General features: G+C 38.9%; 2 protein-coding genes across 4 annotated transcripts in view; one reads left to right on the forward strand and one right to left on the reverse strand.

Annotated features, from left to right (window-relative positions):
• The first annotated feature begins 1,221 nt into the window (after window positions 1-1,221).
• On the forward strand, window positions 1,222-6,677 carry mpnd (MPN domain containing). Its single transcript, XM_016273007.1, has 13 exons — window positions 1,222-1,539; window positions 2,098-2,300; window positions 2,551-2,772; window positions 3,165-3,276; window positions 3,422-3,500; window positions 3,888-3,984; window positions 4,098-4,170; window positions 4,249-4,325; window positions 4,402-4,570; window positions 4,669-4,739; window positions 4,825-4,914; window positions 5,186-5,278; window positions 6,095-6,677. The coding sequence occupies exons 1-13, from the start codon at window positions 1,536-1,538 to the stop codon at window positions 6,179-6,181; spliced, it is 1,377 nt and encodes a 458-aa protein (XP_016128493.1). The 5' UTR covers window positions 1,222-1,535; the 3' UTR covers window positions 6,182-6,677.
• The window catches only part of LOC107585850 (endophilin-A2-like), a 30,731-nt gene continuing 17,913 nt past the window's right edge, over window positions 6,379-19,196 (reverse strand). Inside the window, exons 2-10 of one of the 3 annotated variants that reach the window (XM_016273008.1) lie at window positions 14,504-14,572; window positions 13,900-13,972; window positions 13,030-13,173; window positions 12,796-12,929; window positions 12,125-12,283; window positions 11,317-11,420; window positions 11,090-11,223; window positions 10,752-10,799; window positions 6,379-8,908 (exon numbers count right to left, since the gene is read on the reverse strand). In XM_016273008.1, the coding sequence (XP_016128494.1) occupies window positions 8,715-8,908; window positions 10,752-10,799; window positions 11,090-11,223; window positions 11,317-11,420; window positions 12,125-12,283; window positions 12,796-12,929; window positions 13,030-13,173; window positions 13,900-13,972; window positions 14,504-14,572 (1,059 nt within the window). In that variant the 3' untranslated portion in view covers window positions 6,379-8,714. The remainder of the gene's footprint in view (window positions 8,909-10,751; window positions 10,800-11,089; window positions 11,224-11,316; window positions 11,421-12,124; window positions 12,284-12,795; window positions 12,930-13,029; window positions 13,174-13,899; window positions 13,973-14,503; window positions 14,573-19,196) is intronic. The other 2 variants (XM_016273010.1, XM_016273009.1) reach the window with 2 other exon arrangements.

A 19,196-nucleotide genomic window follows, 5' to 3' on the forward strand; every position in this document is an offset into this window, starting at 1 on the left:
TTTCTCCTCTATGCCCCGCCTTTCTGAAACGCGTCGATTTTTACAAAGCTCATCGGTCTGAAAAAGCGAGGTGTGCTCTGATTGACCAGCTATCCAGTGCGTTATGATTGGCCGAATACCTCAAGCGTGTGACGGAAATGTTATGCCTCTTTCCATATTGTGATGCCCTGTCCGGCCGGAGCGTAACATAAAACCATGTCTGCATTTGTGATCGGAGAAATGACAAACAACAAGTGCTACTCTACACTGCCCAAAAAACTCGCTTTTGAATCGCCACACAGTGACATAGACATGTGGGGGGCGTGTTAGAACGAGCGGTTTTAGGTAGGCGTGGTTGACTCTTAACTTTTATAAAGAATATCTCTTTGGATTTGAGACTTTAGTCTTTGCAACTTTAGAGATCTTCTTTATGCACCAAGAGCTTGTAACACTCCAAAGAGAAAGGAAAAAATGTAATCGCATCATATGACCCCTTTAAACATTTCAGGTTTGGTGGGCTATTGCCATAGCAATAGCCAACAATATATTGTATGGGTCAAGATTATAGGTTATATATGAAATATAGATCTTTTATGCCAAAAACCATTAGGATATTAAGTAAAGTTCATGTTCCATGAAGATATTTTGTAAATTTCCTACCATAAATATATATTTGATATATTTATATATATTAGCAATGTAATATGTATATTTAGTACATATTACATTGCTAAGAACTTCATTTGGACCGCTTTAAAGGCGATTTTTTTTTTGCACCCTCAATTCCAGATATTAAAATAGTTGCATCTCAGCCAAATATGGTCTTATCCTAACAAACCATACATCAATGAAAAGCTTATTTATTCAGCTTTCAGATAATGTATACATCTCAATTTAAAAAAATGTACCCTTATGACTGGTTTTGTGGTCCAGGGTCACATTTGTTGACAGTTCAGTTTTTCTGTATGCGCTGGAATAATACGTCGTTCTTTGATGACATCTAGCGGTGAGAATAACACACTGCGTTCCATTCATTACCGTAAATCCTATATTATTTACGCATAATCCCCCCCAAACAAACCATCTGTCCACTGCTGGGTCCCAGTCGACTGCTCATTTGACCGTGGTCCAGGGCCATTAGAAACTGTATCTAAACTGATATGAACAGAAAAATGGCAAACAATGGCTGCCAATTTCCGTGTAATATTTCCGCGAGTAATGCTTCCGTTGTAACAGCAATGCAAAACACATCCACCCCCCGCGCTGGAGACTACCACCACAAACACCGCTAATTTATAAAGGGGAGTAAATGACAAGGACGGGTAGGAGGGAGAAAGGGGAGGGGTATTGACATTAAAGAAACACTACACAAGGAAACTAGACTGCAGACGCACACACGCCTTCATTTTATGTTTTTGAATAACAGCCTGGTGGCGAGTGTCCGCACAGAAGTGTTACATTAACAACGCTGAACTGAACTGAAGTGGCGGAATAAAGACATCGCATCAGTCTGTGGAGCAGTCTCAGGGCAAAGCGTTTCCAACGATTATCGCGAAATGGGTGAGAATAAAGAAATTAGTGATTTTTTAATAAGCGGTTGAAATTAATAATTACTAGGCCGCGGGGTTGCGGAGAGGAGCGAGAACAAAACACAGTAAGGACGAACCGTTTCTCGACACATTATCAGAACCGTTTTGTTTCAATTTCCGAAAAAAGCTTATCAGATGGAGATGGAGATGGCAGCGGACGCTCGCTGATTCCCTGATGTTTACCTTTTTGTCCCACAATAAAATACATATTTCCCCACATACGAGTCTAGAGTCCCGAGTAAAGACTTTGTTTAAAGGACATTATAATTTTACGATGTACAAGTTTGTGAGATTGCATTTGAAAACTTGATCTAAAGACCGAAAACTGTCAAATGTAACTAAATTCAATTTTCCATTCAACCAATGTGAATTTTTCTTTTAATTCCTTGAATAAAAGAATAGATGTCTATTCTCTTTGCAAGGATTTAGATATGACTTCACCTCATTAATATTAAAATTGCATTATAAATATGCATGATGTATTCTTGCCTGAATTAATTCAGTATTTCTGTCTGTTCATTGTCTTCAGGCTCTGAGCCACCCTCATCTCCTCAGGTGGTCGAGGAAGGAGCGGATGAAGAGGATGAGGAGTTGAGCGGGGCCGAAGATGCAGACCTTAGGGCCTCCTCTGGGAGGGGCTCCCTCCTGACCAGGAGAGGCATCACACTGAGAGTCCTCTTAAAGGACGGGCTTGTGGAGCCTGGAGATGGCATTCTGTCCATACACTACCTGGTACTGTCCAGAAATTACATCATTAGGGCTATTACCACTTAGTTCACCAATTAATGAAAATCTGGTCACCCAAAGCTAGTAAAAAATGGGCCAAGAGAGTGGAGGGGGGTCTGTATAAATGTTTTTACAGAAAAAATAGTGTAGAAAAGTAGAAAAAATTAAATTAAAATAAAGATGTTTTGAAATAAACCGATTTACATAAAAAAAACATTACATTAACATTACATTGACTCTGTCTGTCTCTCCACAGGGTAAAACGTTTGTTGGAGATCTTTTGAATGATGGGAAGATTCGTTGGGTGGAGACTGGGCAGATCTTTAACTCTCCAAGCGCTTGGGCAACACACTGCAAGCGTCTGGTGAACCCGGCCAAGAAGTCTGGCTGTGGCTGGGCCTCGGTGCGCTACCGGGGACAGAAACTGGTCCAGTACAAAACCACCTGGCTACACAAATACCAGCCCAGTGCCGACATGGTGAGCAATGGAGGAAAAATGACTTAAGGTTCTTGCACACTGAGACCGAAATGTTCATATGCGTCATCATTTCCTATCAGAATGCTTGCTACAGATGAGAAAACGCAGAAAATCTAACCTGATCCAAAAAAATTTTATGACGGACGGAAGTTTCGGAGGCAGTGTGTAAACGTAATTTACACAACGTGAAGTCGTATTTTTTAATTTGCGAAAATATCGGACGAGAATTTCGTACTCGGCGTGCAAAGACCTTTAGTCAAAAGAAAAGAAAGATGTTGCAAAATGTAAATAATAGTAACCAAGAACATAAAAGGTTATAAATCAGTTACAATAAATATAAACAATCACAGTGCAGCCAGCAGTTGGTGTATGATTTGATTTGTTTACCTCAGAGTCTGATAAGTGAAGGAGAGGATGATGAGATGGGAGATGATGACGAAGAGGAAGGGAAAACGACCATGCTAGTAGAGGACAAGAATAAAAAGTCCAAACCTGAGCTGCACGGTATGTCATCATCTACATAAACATGGAAACATCTCCACTCTTCACAATCACCTAGACTCTTCATATCAAAACAGGACACCTGAGAAGGCATGACTTGGCCTGTTTATATATGTTATTTCCTCTTTGTTGTTTTTTTTCTCTCCAGACATTAGCCTGGTGCAGAGGAGAGACAGAGAAAGAATTCCAGTCAGGTATTGCACTCTTGGCACTAGAGATGCTGCAAGGTAATTATTACGTTACAAATATAATGTTTCTTTTTTATACGACAGTTTTAGAGTTTTAAACAACATTTATTGCACCTTCTTTTACCTGCCTGAGGCCCTTAAGCCTAATTGTTCGGTTCTGAGTTGAGGCAGAAAAACACTGATGGAAACAGAAAGCCCTGTTTTTAACATTGATAACAACACAAAATGGTTTTTGAGCACCAAATCAGCATATTAGAATGATTTCTGGAGGATCATGTGACATTGAAGAATGGAGTAATAGCATGTTAAAAATTCAGCTGTGCCACCACATAAATAAATTACATTTTAAATATAAATGAAACAGAAAAGTCATTTTATTCTTCTAAAACAATGTGTACCTGAGTATTCCTGTGTTTGTCTTGACAGGGATCCTCACACTCTCGTTGAACTGTCTGCCTTTTCTGCGATCAACCGCTTCCAGCCTTTTAATGTAGCAGTGTCCAGCAATGTTCTGCTGCTAATGGTATGAAGTGCTCATGAATTTATGATTTTACAATAAAGAGTAAAGTCAATACTGATGATAGAGTGTCAACAGTTGAAGCCAGTATAAACCTTTTTACTCTCCTCTATTCATAGGATTTTCACTGTCACCTGACCACAAGTGAGGTGGTGGGGTATTTAGGGGGCCGATGGGACACTAACACCCAGTGTAAGGGTGATCATTTTTTTAACTGCTGTACAAACTTTGGAGGTTATAAACACTCAATGTATATTTCATGTTCCTCAGTGCTTACAGTCTTGAGGGCGTTCCCTTGCCGTACACGGCTGGCAGATAAAGACGCCGCTCCAGCAGTTGAAGAAGAGGTTAATCTGCAAAAAAACATTTTGTTAGTGAAGTAACATAGTCTGAGCAGTTTACCTTATTAAAACGGTGTTGCAGATTTGCCAAAATCTCTTCATGCGGGGGCTGTCATTGGTGGGATGGTATCACAGTCACCCACGAGGCCCCGCCCTTCCGTCTCTGCAGGACATAGATTCACAGATGGATCACCAGCTCCGCCTACAAGGCAGCAGTAATGGCTTCCAGCCCTGTCTGGGGATTATCTGTGGTGCGTGATGGATTTCCCAGATGATTATTACGCAACACAGCCTGTATTTTATTGAAAGATCTGTTATGTCTTTTCTTTTCATTGTCCACCAATTATAGGACCCTATTACCATGGCAACCAAGGTGTGGCCTCCACCATCACGCCATTCTGGGTAGTTCCCCCTCCTGAGGTAACTGTTCTTAAACATTTACTGACATTTTTTTTGTTGTTGATGCCAAAATATTAGCTTGCTCTTATTTTCTTCTTCCGCTTAGCAACGACCCAATGATTACGGCATCCCAGTGGCGGTAGAGGTCACATACGTGCAAGACAACTTCCTCACTACAGATGTACTCAATGAGATGGTACGATAATAACTAACATCCTAAATTTATGCAACAATGTCCATTTTGGGAAAGCAGGGATTTCAATCTCTTCTATAGTTCAGCATGGTTCAGAAATAATAGCTTTTGAAGCAAATCACTGGTTGTCACTTCAGTTTCCTGCAGCTATAGATAACACCTCAGTCTAGATTAGATTAAAGCGTCTAAATTACATCCTGTAGAATTAATCAGTATGAAGTCTTATGAGAAGCTTAGACCGATATGCGTTTTATTTTTATATCTCTGTGTATAGATGCTGTTGGTGGAGTTTTATCGGTCTGCTCCTGACCTTGTGCAGTTCAGTCAGATGTGGAGTCCTAATTCCTCAGTACTCGACAAAATCAAGGTCTGCTATAATTTCTCTCCTTCATACATACACAAACAAACAAAACAATATACATTTTCATGATTTACAATTAACATTAAGGTAAAGTGTGTAATTCCAATGCCACTATTGTCAACAATGAGGACAGTCCAAAGTCACATTAGAGACAGTATTGCTATGTCAGACTGGTTGATATACAATTTTTTGATAGCATCAATTTCAAAAATCGATCTGATGTCATTTCAGAAGAACTAAAGCTTTTACTTGACATTTTAGAAAGAAATGATTGCCTTAGTCTGACTGAAATCAAACATTTAAATTGCATATGCACAGACTTAATTATGGAAGCTTCTTTCTGCTGCAGGATAAAAAAATAAAAAGGTAATTGCAATTTCATCTCACAATTCAGACTTTTTTTTTCTTGCAGTTCTAAAAAAAGAAAAAGTCAGAATTGCGAGATATAAATGCAGAATAATGAGATATAAACTCAGAATTGAGAGATATTAACCCGCAATTGCAAAAAAAAAAAAAGGATGAATTTTGAGCTAGTGTAACAATTACCATTTTTATTACATGGCAGAAAAAAAACTGAATTGCAAGATGTAAACTCAGAATTGCAAGAAAAAGAAAGTCAAAATGACTTTTTTTATTTGGAAGTGGAAACGGGCTACCATACTTCAGTTTATACTTTCCAGAAAAATCAACCTGCAAATGTCTTAAAAGTTGTCTCTACCCATTATGCAGAGTTGGTATCTTTAACGATCATCTTGCAGCAAAGCATGACTATATGTCTGACTAGCAGTATTTAAAGAAATTCAAATTTTCTGTCATCCTCAGGCTTCTCTGAGTGGCCACGCACCCAAAGACCAGGCGTACGCACAGATTCTGGAGCATGTGTACAACCAGCTGCGCAGCACTCAGTGACCGGAGCAGTTTACGTCTGTGCATTTGTGTTACGCTGTAGAACTGTTGACTTGGGACCTCCCGCCCTGTGCATTACCGTCTGTGCACTGTTATACTGTATATGAAATGCCTTCATGGAGGATATATCATATATGCTTCCGTTCAAACTGTTGCCTTTAGGACTGTTAGGTCTGTATCACTGGCTGTGGTTTATACGATTCTGCCATATCTGTGCTGTGAAACTTGTCTTCCTCTGTGGTAGAAACGTTTGGTGGGTAGTTAGGAAAGAGAAGAAGCTGGGTAATTGAGTTCTCTCTCTCTCTTTTGGCTAGGATTTATCTGTTTGTGTGGTTAGATTTGTGCCATGTTGACTACACAATATGGGAACAATGCCTTTTACCTGCTGAATACCTTAAAATATACACTGGAACAAATTAAATGTGCCGATTCCGTTTGCTTCTGGCTTCTAACCTCATAACAATGTTTTTCTTACCATACAATTAAAGAAACAGTTCATACTCACACAAGTGAAACAAATGGAGTACTTTCTTGAATTTATTTACTTAAAGACGAGATGACACAATAAGATACAAATATTTAGGGTTTGGGATATTTAAGAATAACAGTATAATGCAGTTAAATCTGAAAGAGGAGACTTTAAAACTACAACATACATCAGTCTGCTATTAAGCTAACATGCAAAAAACATTCATAAAAAAGGTTGAATGGTTTTGTATGCATATATAAAAAAATATAATACTAAAAAGAGCAGTACCAGAATGATTTATTTTCATGTAAATCATTCTGGTAGCCACGTTCAATTAGACAGAAATAACCCATTTGTTGTTTTCTTAAACTTGTAGTGTTGCAAAGGCACATCTGTACACATGCTTGTACATCTGGTCACAGCTCATGTCAAATACCAACAAGCCCTTCGTAAATAAAGAAAAAGGCCAGACAGAAACTACATATTAGCTAGAAAATCATAATTAATATTTTGTTTGGTGTTCTAGATCCATTCTTGCCATCGAAAAGGCACTAAAACCCTTCCTTTCACATTGAAACGGTGATCGTAGCCTGTCTGCTTCAGCACATCTACTACGGTCTGTTACGGTGAGCAAAACAAACCGTGGACAAAACATGTAAACAGATGCTGAGAGGAAAAGGACACATGGGTGCTCTATACAGACAGGACTTGGGAGTCGGGGTGGAGGGTGTGTAGGTCCATGCTTTTATGGAGTGTGACAGAACAGTATTTGAAAAAACATCCTAAAAACTAGGGAACACCGAGTGATGAAGAAACTAGATCTTCAATCACTTTTAAAGCTCTAAAAATACATTGCAAGTGATGGGAGAGAGCAAGAGATGTAGCACCATCCCTTCATTTCTGAAGATGGGAAGATTTTTATTAAAATAGCAAAACATTCGGTGTTAATTAGAATTTAATATGGGGCTTATGAGCCAACATCCACCCTAACCACGCCCACATATACACACCTGAAATAACGGGACACTGCCAGCAGCATCAGATGTAGAGACTACCGTAAACTGACATCAAGAGGAGAAAGAGAGAGGAAGACTATTATTCAGGCTGCCAGAAGAAGAATTATTTGGCTGTGTTTCCTTCAGAAAACAGTGTGTAAATGGTTTGTCTGCTGCCCTTAGTGAGTTAGAAGTTGTAAGGGGGGCACAAAGTGTTTCAAAACGGTTGTAGTGCAGTAAAACCCTCTCTACCTGACTAAACACATCCCTTAGGTGTTTTAGCTCACCTTTACGACATAATCCAAGGTGCAATTCAGCGTCTAATTTCTTGTAAAAATATACATGAAAAAAATATTAGATGACAAATAGCTATAGAAAAAGGTTACATTTATGGAGCGTACAAAAGGACTATTTCCTTTCTACAGGTCTGTGGCTCAAGATTGCTGCACATTGGGACATTGCACACACAGCCCCACAGTGCTCACGTGTTTGTCACAGATACAAGGCAGTTTCTCCTTAATCTGAGGAAGGTCAATGTCGCAGCCTGACCAGCAGGGGCAGCAAGGGGACCAGTCGAGTAAAATGCAACTTCTCACAAACCAACAATTGAGAATTTGTACTGATTAAGAATAGCCTGTCTACTCTTTAAAAACATGATAATTTCACCACAGGGATATCATAGTGTGTAGTCATTTCCTTTTAGTTAATGCAGCACAAAAGTATGAGACATTATTAAAAGACATGGACAATGAAGTGAGTTAGTGTGTCTGAAATGTTAACTTAAGGACCAGGTTATAATAACGTCCATACGTCAGTCAACCGGTCAGTCAGTCAGTCCTGGAATGTGAAAGGTCATCATTTCCCAAAGTTCCCTCCTTCAAAAAATAAATCGATGTGTAAAAGTGCCAGAGTACAGGTATATTTGGATCAACGGCAACAATGTGGTGAGGATGAAGACCAAGATGACTTCAGCTGGCTCCTTTCTCCCTACCTCACTTCCCTCCAGCTTTCTCCTTTTCACTTTTTTTATTGCTCTTTCTCGCTCTCCCCTCTTTTCCTCAACGAAGACCTCTTAGTGTGGCAGAGGAACGATCACCTCCACGTAGTTGAGAGGGAAGAATCCAGATTGGCCACGCAGCATACCTTCATACCAGTTTTCATCGATCTGATTGGTCAGAGTGATGATGTCACCCTCGTGGAAGCCCAATTCACCTTCATTCTCCGGATCGAAGTCATAGAGAGCTTTACAGCACGGCTGCTCCGCTGCTAAAAGGAGAGATGGAGAATGGGATATTAAGGTGGGATTTTGGGAATAAGGGATGTTAGTATACAGTGGAGGAAGTAAAAGCTAAAAAGGAAACATATTGTTGGTTTTATAACAATAATTTAACTATTACATCCTCATGGGTCAAATATCTGACATTCTTGGGAAACAAATAAGACAAGGATTAGAGTCCTAAAGAAATTATTAACTTTAAAATGTCATATATATGTATACACACCCAAACGTAATTGTAGAAAATACAAATTTGACATTTTTTGGGGGAAAAAAATAAACATTTAAAAATATTTTTTTAATATTTTATCATATTTGAAAAAAAAAAAATTGTAGAATTTTAAATGAAATGCACTAAACACTTTTAATACGTAATAGCAGTATTGTTTTTGTTAACTATAATGATTAAAATTGTTTTCAGTAATTGAAAAATTTGAAATAAAATATAAATATCAGATGAAAACATCGACATGACAACCGACTGAAATAGATATGTTTAAGTTGAAATACTAAAATGACTAAAACTAAAATGGAAATTAAAATAAAGCCATATAGAAATGATAGATAGACAATTATAGATACATAATAGACAAAAACACACAATAAAATCACTGAACTATAGTCGTATATAAATGACGATAAAAATAACAGTGTTTCATAGCAGTAAATCAAAATGTTAATCTGTCTGTCAAGCCAGTCATGGAGTGAAATATGTGTTAGTGTTTAACACCGTTTTAATCTCACTACAACCGTTTGGGTTAGGACGAGATGCTCTGTTTTAGTGAGGGGTCGGGTGCCAAAGCCTGGGTCTGTAGTCATGTGACAGAAGACCTCCAGTTTCAGTCTGTAGCAGGGGATCACTCTGTTAGGTGGAGCAGCAATCTGTGCTTGAGGCCAACACACATGCGCACATTTATACACACACACACACACACACACACACACAGATATTCATAAAGTCGCCCTCTCTTACATACGCATCCAGCACACATACCCTGCAACAAGACACACACAACCTGTAGTTTGCTGTTCGTCAGTGCAATGAACTACCATTTAATGAAGAGCTGAACCTTTCATGAACTTTATAAATCACATTTTCACAGCTATAGAAACTCATCTACAGTAGATGTAAATAATCAATGGAAGTGAAATTAAGAGGCATTACATCAAAATTATCATCCCCACCACCAATAGTGGAGTTACAGAAAACAAATTCAACCAACAACTATGGTATATTTGCTTGCCCCTTTGTTTTGGCTGCTATGATGTGCACATTTTTGTAGCTGTTGTGCTGTTGGGTAACTTCCCCCCACATTCTTATTTGGTTCTCCTCCATATAAAAATGCCAGACATGTAACGACATTAAAATTCAAGTTGATTTGATAAGCCCATAATTATTTTATGCCTGATAACTGATAAATGGCCTAATCAATTCTATAATGTCCTGTCTACAAAAAATAAATAAATAAAATAACTAGATATTAAATTAGAAATTTCAAAAGTTACTCGTATACAACATTTTAATGTACAGTTATGTAAAATGGATATTCATTTTGAGATTAGCTAATGATTACATTCAACAGTGTCATTAAATTATCTTTAAATGAGCATTAAATGCATTTTTTAGAGCAATTAAATGTCTACAAATATTGGACATGAAAATGCACAATTAAATATCCAATATCTGGTAAAATATAATGATTATATACCGAACAATGTGCAGTTTTGCACATTCCTACTTTTATTCTTGCACCTTCCCAAACTTTTCCTACACCCCCAACACACAAACTTTCCCATGCAAACACATACAGAGCCACGCACTCTCTGACTCACGCAATCTGGGTTTCCACGTGGATATTCTGCCAAACTGGCGGTATGGCTCTGATGACGTAATGGGAAGAGAACACAGAACAGGGTCACTGGCTGACGATGAGAGCAGCTGACAGCTGTCCATTTGTCTTGCCTATCCCGCCACACGCACAGGCGGTCTCATCACACCCTGCCACCGGGCCGCAACTGCACAAAGCACAATGTGCCTTTCTCTCACAAGCCTCAAGTCCAAGGCATTTCCTCAAATGTAATGAAGATCATATATCCTCATCCAGGAACAGCTAAATTGGTAAAATGGGCATTTTATGACTGTGTTAAGCAGGTAAATTATCTGGTCTTACCTGCATTGCGCATGGGTGGAACAGATGCCGGGGTGAAGCCACCGTTTGACTGTTCGTTGGTGTCTCCAAAGTCAATTACAGGCTTGGGCTTGGGCACATACTCTTTACGAGGACGTGACTGAGCTTCTTTCATCCTGGTTGGTTAAATAAGAGTCATATATTGCTTCTTCGACAGAACAAAGAACAAACACACATGCTTTGCAAATTTCACGTGCCCACATACACACCTGTCTATGAGTTTGTCAGAAAGCTCATCCAGGATCTGAACAGTCTGTTTGTGGTACTGCAGTTGCGACTCAACCAGTGATGACAGCTGGCTCACCTGCTCGATCTGCACAAGAACACACAAACATTAAATATATAAATATGCTCTCATGCACATCTACGCTTATGGTAACACTGGGAAATCACAACAACATTCATAAGCAAATAGCCTAGTTAATGAGTAATTTCTGAGGCCTTGAGTTCACACGAGTCTCACTAGACTGCTATATTTAGACTGGGAGCTCTGCTAGCTGTTCACACTAAAGGTTTACTATGGTTTAAAACTGTACCATACTGTCTTCAGTGTATTACTTTACATCTAGCACTTGATGGCATTAAAATAGTCTTTTTCCATAGACTCCACCAGCCGATGTTTATTCCCTCATCAAGTTATGGTAATTTTCAACCAATAGATGGCACTCTGACATCTTCATAAAACATCAGATAAAAGCTACAGCCATGAAGCAAGAGGATTTTTATCCTTTGGCTGCACTACAGCTTTATTGGATTACCTGTCTTGACCCCACAGATGGGCTGGAGTCAAAAAAGGACAGAAAAAGTTTAATCTTCAATACTGCTAATTCTAAAACGACAGCCTTTGCCAAAAGTTCTTAAGATAGAGACAGTTGGTAAAAAAATCAGTAAGACAAGGTGTTCCAGACAAACACTGACTTATTCAGTGCTGCTAATAGGATTCTCACAACCCCCCAGAAAACACACACAAAAAAAACACCAAATGAAACATCAAGTTGTCAGATGGTAAATCCTTACATCAGTTTCCAGAAGGTTGTACATGCTGATCTCAGCCACTTCCTTAGATTCATGGAACTTCTCCAGAGCCTGCCTGACCTCTTCATCTGGAATTTTCCCCTGACGTTTCTTCTTATAGTCATAATCCAGCCTGCGTCCTTCAAGCTTTTTCAAATGGTGCTGAGAAAGAGGGAAAATCTCCATTTTAATACTACTGGTGTGGAATTGACCACATGAAACATAGTTAAGGAAATGAACTCTAAATATAAATTTTGTTCCTCCAGAAGGAAAAGGAATACTTTATGGTACAGAGGTTATTACTCTTCAGCTCATCATTAAATCAAAACAAACTGCAGATATTTAATTCTTGTTTATCTGCACCTTCAATAACAAAATGTGCATAAATGGCATCTTTAGGGTACAACAGCTTGTCACTGGGGCAGTACCCTTGAAGGGACATCTTTGTACCTTATCTACAGCTGAAAGGTGCATATTATTGCCTTATAGCAGTAATATGTACCCTTAAGATACTACTATGAACTTTACTCTAAAGGTACTGCCCCAATGACAAGCTGTTGTACCCCTAACGGCACAATTTTTGCAAATTTTTTCTTTGAATGTGGGCGTCATATAAAAATTATACAGGTATTTTTTAATTATATATGTGTGTGAGACAGAGAATGTAAGCAAACCTGTATTTCTCTTAGGTCCTTGTCAGCCAGGCCTTGTAAAGGGTCAATGAAATTTTGTTTGACATCAATGTCCAACGAATCCTTCACCTCTGCTAGCCTCTTAATACTTTCACCAACATCAACTAGAGCACCACCTACAGACACACATGCGGTTGTTTTGTACATATGGTTAGCAAGAGAATCACAAACAAAATCTCGGAGGTTTCAAAAGCTGCACTCATTTTGTAAACCCACCAAAGTTTGTGTCCTCTCCGAGTTCTTTGCCATACTTTGCCATGCATTCTCCCAGCAGCCCCTCTGCCTGTGGATAACCTGGACTCTTCACCTGTCCTCTAATCTTAGACATGGTGTTCAACATAGAGAGCTTTGCACGAGATGCTGTGTGAAAGGAACGGAAGGAAAAATATATGCTTTACAGTAATGATCAATAATGTTTATTGTATGCATCTGTTCTGCCAGAAAAAGTATACATCTATTTAAATGCAGAAGCTTAGGCTCATGTATACAGCTGAACACACAGCCTTTCAAAGCATTTAATAGCGTGTGTGAACACAGGCGCTCAACACATGCATGCTATAAAGTTTCATCCTTGTTCAGTGCCTGCGCCATATTTCTCCAGACGTTAGCATCGATAAAATGTCTCTGCCCTTGTTTAAACTAGTTGGGAATAAACTTGTTTAAACTTGCTTCGGAATATGCCTACTTTCACACTATATGGTAGCTGAAAAACAGTATGTGAACTGAATAATAACGTCCAAATTCTTAGTATTCATAAAACAGTAGGTGAAAAGTTCCAGGTTGACTTAACTTAAGACTACTGATGAGATTGTGAAGTGCAGATCTGATGGGCATTTTTATCATCTCATGAGGCCACGGGAGAGGATTTGTGAATAAAAGTGAAGTGACTCAACTGACACCATAGGTCACATGACGAATGAGAAACACGGCAGATGTAGCACTATGCTGATGATAAACATGTGTCACGCACCATATGCATACCCGTAAAAAAACAAAGTACACTTTGGGCTTAAGGACTATAATGTATACAAACCTTAAATAGGCACAAAGATAACATAAAAGCTCCAAGAGCATTTTTGGTCTTACCTGGATTGGGCTGCAGGTACTCTGATGTTTTAGAGATGACTTCTATCACAGCTTTATTTGTCACATCTACTTTCTATAGAAACACAGAGGGGAAGTCACCACACTGAGAACACGCACACAACCAGGACAGACACACTAACCTATCAGTTAGTCACACTAGATCAATCAGAACACTGCTTTTTTATTCCTCTTTATGTGCTAGTATTCTAAGAAATCATTTACTAAAATATCGAATTACAGAAGAACTGAATGACGAGGCAATATCTGTGAAGCCATTAATGTTCAGTGTTAAACAAACAAAGTGTTTTCAGGAGAACGGATGACATCACTCATGTATAGAGGAGAGGATTATTAAATTTAAAAAAAATCATGCTAAGACACTGCAGTGAATAAACATTTCAGATAATTATCCTGGATCACTACAGCCACACCACTTTCACTTTGTAAGCAAAATAAACTTTCCATTAAAAACACAGGTGGTGTAGAAAACCTTACTGATGGATGTGTGGGACAGAGATCAAGTCTTTGAATCACTTAATGTGTTTAAATCAATGTTTTTTAGAAAGACTGTTGGCTGCAGTGTGGGAAAATACATTCCACTTACTCTCTCCAGGTCCTTGAACTCCTCGTCCAGTTTAGTTCCCTCAGCACCACCAACCTTCTCACTCACCATCTGACATAAACAGAGAAAGAAGCCATCTTTAATCCAGTAAAACCACTGTATTACAGTAAAATATGCAAAATAACACTAAACTGCCTAAGGTTGTACTGATCATACCACAAAATCAAATCAAGACACAAAACACACAGTGTGACTGTGACCAGTTTAATCCAATCCATGAACAAATAACAGAGATATTTATATCAAAATGAAACGAGTTTTGTGTTAAGGTTTGTGAAACCTGCATCACTGTGTAATCAAAAATATAAATATATACAAAGTGTTATGACATTAATAAAAAGAAATATTAAAACACATACAAAATGCTGCATATAGTAGTCTGACTGAAAAAAAATCAAGCCTGATTCTGTAACATCTAAAAATATGATACGATTCACCCAGTTCACTTTTAGAACTGTCAATGATTATGCAATTCATTCATCTTCCTGAATGTCAGGCAGAGAAAACACTAATAATGCTATGTAAAAGCAAAACTGTGTGGTGCCAGAAGCTAATTTTTCCAAGTCTAAACCACACATAAAAGCAAAGACAGCAGCAGTTTTGACTCTCAAGGGGCCCAAGGCAAGATCAAACATGACACACCAAAATTTGCCTCAGATTCTGTGAGACAGACGTTTATCAATTTGCACTTTCCCTCCAATTCTGGATTCAACACAACATATAAACGGGGTAGAAAATAGCTAACTTTTACAAGGCACTCATTTTAGCACTGTACACATGTAAATCCAATTAGCACTCCCCTCACCTCATTTCTCTTGCGCTCACTTAGGAGTAGGGGTGCTCTGATTGATCGGCTACCGATCACTATCGGCCGATAATCGCTTTGGGATGATTGATCGGTGGTCTCTAAAAAGGCGATCTCAAGCTGATGATGCTGCCGTGAGAAAGTTTGGCACAACATGCAGCGGCACCATCTCATAATAAATAATTATAATGCTGAAGGTGAGGTACTCATCTCAAAATACGCAAATGTCTTCAAATCACCACATCGCGTCTGTCTATAAGCGAGCTGCACGCTGCACAGTTGACACAGGAATTGTCACTTGCACAAACGAGGCAGTGTCACATCATTACTAAAGTTTATAAATTGCATTACTTTTTCATTCTTGCCAGTGTTTAACCATTCAGCGCTCGCATGCTCTCCTAGAGACCATGTGCTCATGCCCACTCGCAGTGCGCACACACATAATGCCAGGTTCACATTACTCCGGTTTGCAGTGCTTATGTGGTGCGTATTTTTTCCGCACTCATGTTAACAGATTAATAAAGCGTGCACACTGCACATGGTTGCGGTCCAGCAGTGCGTTCCAGGAGCAGTGCGTCTGCTGCAGTGAGTGCAGAGATCGTTTCCGCACCTAGTCTATTTTTGTTGCGCTGGAAGCGCTGAATTAAAGTAACAGCGCATTTTTTGCAGTAAATATGAACATGGATTGACACGAAAATGTAGTAATTACACCATAAATGCATATTATTAAAGTCTACTGTGTTTCACAGTCAACATATATGGCTTTTTGGCTAGATTTAAAGGGAAAGAGCACTTTTAGATAAACAAGGCAATAATAGATGGCCCTCGTGGAGGTAGGAAAACAAAGTTCTTTATGAACCGCAGGATTGCTTGCAATAAAGATTTCAATGCTGTCAATGGTAAGTTTGTGATAACGTAAGAAAAGTAGTTTAAATGTTTTACCACTTGCTTGAGAAACTTAATATATAAATCTAGAAGAAAATGCAAAAGTAAAAAGCATTGAATAATGTGTTGCTTATATTTATTGTGTTTAAACATGTCCGTGAAAGATTGTATTACTGTACGGTGTAAAAAACATTACAATACTGAAAAAGCATTTTCAGTGACAATGTTTGGATTTGAAATCAAAATAATGGATAAATGTTGTGTTTGTGGTAATCAGCCACGGATCAGTAGCGGACTCCTGTGTGAAAGCAGCTTCTCCTCTCACAAGAGTCACATAAGAGGGGAATTCCCCCCATTTTCAAAAATGAAATTCAGTGATGTTCAATGTTTAAAAATCCTGATTGGAGTATCACTATAAATAGTTATAAATGATAAAAAGAAAGCTTTAAAAAGATTGGTATCGGTGATTGGTATCGGCAGATACTTTTTTCTATGATCGGCGATCGGTGTCGGCCTCAAAAATCCTGATCGGACCACCCCTACTTAGGAGAGATCATTTTTCCCACTGTACGTCCATGGCGTTCATTCTTAAAATTCTGACTGACTCCAATAAGACAATTTATTCTTAGTTCATCATTATGAATATTATACAGCACATCATCATCATGCATTACTTGAATCTACTCGGGCTCTGTAAAAAATATCTTGATTTTAATCGATTCTCATTTTTACGGAACGATATCGATTCTTAAAGTCGGCATGAAATCAAAATTGACAATTCTTATTTTTTGATGGAATACTGTAGTGTTTATTATAAATAATTTATCTGTGCACTTCATTATTTTTTTTAAATTCATGTGCCCTTGTAATCATTAATCAAAAACGTTAACCTCCCCTCCCCCTCAAAATGGCTCCTCTACTCTTCTAGTCACAAGCTATGGCGCAAGGGCGGAGCTATCTGGAACTGCCAACAGCTGCAGTGACATCAGTGACATCTGGGGGGAAAAGCTGAAGCTTCACTTTATAGCACTGACACCAGTCATGAGGGAGTACATTACCCTTAAACATTGAAAAGATATTAGGATATTACGACAACATTACTCTTAGGACATCGCTAACAAATTTTTTTTTCATGAATATGACAACTTTATGGAGGATGCGCTCAGTCTCTCTCTCTCTCTCTCGCATGTTTTGTGCCGTTGATCTTCATCGTCATCCTTAATAAATAAAACATTTATTCATGCTTGGGTGTCGGCGGTGAATCCAGTGGAGAAAAAAACCCTACCACTAACTGCAAACTGGCATCTTAGATCTGCCTCCATTTTGTTGGCAATGCCCCAACATCCAACGATCCAATCAATTCCCGAAGGACGAAATCAAGTCCTCTCATTTCAGATGCCATCAAGTATAGGTCTCTGCAGGAAAGTAATGGGAGTTACCAGATCGGGGTGTTTTTAGACCATGTTTCCTGATTGGCTGACGTCATAGTGACGGCAGGTTTAGGGGTGGGGTTTAGGGCTGTGATGGTCACCGTGACAACCGCGTCGGTCGCTTGGCACCGCGGTTGTCTACTGCCACCGGCGGTAGTACATGTGACGTCACGCACTCTATAACAAGCATAATACAAAGTTTTGTATACAAGTGTAATAACAGTAATAACAGTAGCGGAACAGTGAACCGTGTCTACACCGGACGCGACACCACCGCGTCGCAACAGGTTGAGTCTGTCTAGTGTCTACACAGGACATTTGAACTCTGTGTCAGTACCTCATAAATAGAATGAGGCAGTTTACTGTCGGGGATTTGTCATGTCGTGTCGTGCAGCATCCAGTGTAGCATCACTGTTTATAATGAGTTTTATAGTATTTTGTCGCGCCGCGTCCTGTAGACAGGGTGTATTTAACTTTCTTATTTAGGCTACTTTCTTGTTTAACTGTATTATTTCTTTGATATTTATTTTAGTGTTTTGCAGGCTGCGTATTCACTGACTGAAGTGCTAAAATAATCACGAGCTGACGAGTTAAATCGGTTGTGTTAGATGAGTGAGACAGTGCTGGGCTGCTCCAGGATAGTTTTGAAAACCATTTCAGAGACATGTTCTTAAATGTGACTCATATAAAATATATTACATGCATGCACAGTTTTAAGGCAGCTTTAAATCGCCTTTTTGGTAACTTCATGACTTAACTGACCACGGCATTGCATGCACGTAGTTTCTTTCGCGCTTTGATATGAAAGGATACAGGCTACAGCGCGCTGGCGCCTTTGTGCGTGCAATTGAAGAGCAAGAACAAGATTACATTATCTAAAAAAAAACACTGCACAAAGGAACAAAATGTAACCAGCACAATAAATTAGTGCAAATAGTTTTAATAAAGCTCAAATAGTCTTCAGTTTACACATTCTATTTATTTTCCACTGATTTACTGATGAGCATTAGGAGCTTTCAGCGCTGTCTGCCTGTGTTCTCTCTTCCATGATCGCTGACTCAGAGTCAGAGCAGAGGTAATAACATATTTAATTTCAGCAACATTACATGGCCAAAACACACATTAGACAGCAATCGGAAGTTATTACAAACACTCGATGGTGGTTTAAAGTGAGTTTTGAGTAAAAGCGGAATATAAATCTTATTTATTGTCTTATGTAGCATGATGCTACAGTTTGCATAAATGGTCACATAACACGCTCTTTCGGTCGTGTAGTAAGAACGGACATCTGCATATGATCGGAACTCCACGCAGCTCCTCCATTGGAAATGAATGACTGAATGTCTGTCTGTCGCTTGTCGTTTGTCAGAGATAGTGGAAAGCCGGCTTGGAACGTAGTGGAAATGCCAGTATGACAAGGATCGTTTTCATTTTAAAACAAACGCACCAGTGTAAATGTAGCCTTACATCTAAGGGGGCTGGGACGCATTCGCACTACAGCCTCACGTGTGTGCCACATCTCTGAGTGTAACTGGTGTAAACTAGTAGGTGTGTT

The sequence above is a fragment of the Sinocyclocheilus grahami genome, unplaced genomic scaffold (assembly GCF_001515645.1).
Source record: "Sinocyclocheilus grahami isolate Dianchi unplaced genomic scaffold, SAMN03320097.WGS_v1.1 scaffold75.1, whole genome shotgun sequence".
NCBI lineage: Eukaryota > Metazoa > Chordata > Actinopteri > Cypriniformes > Cyprinidae > Sinocyclocheilus > Sinocyclocheilus grahami.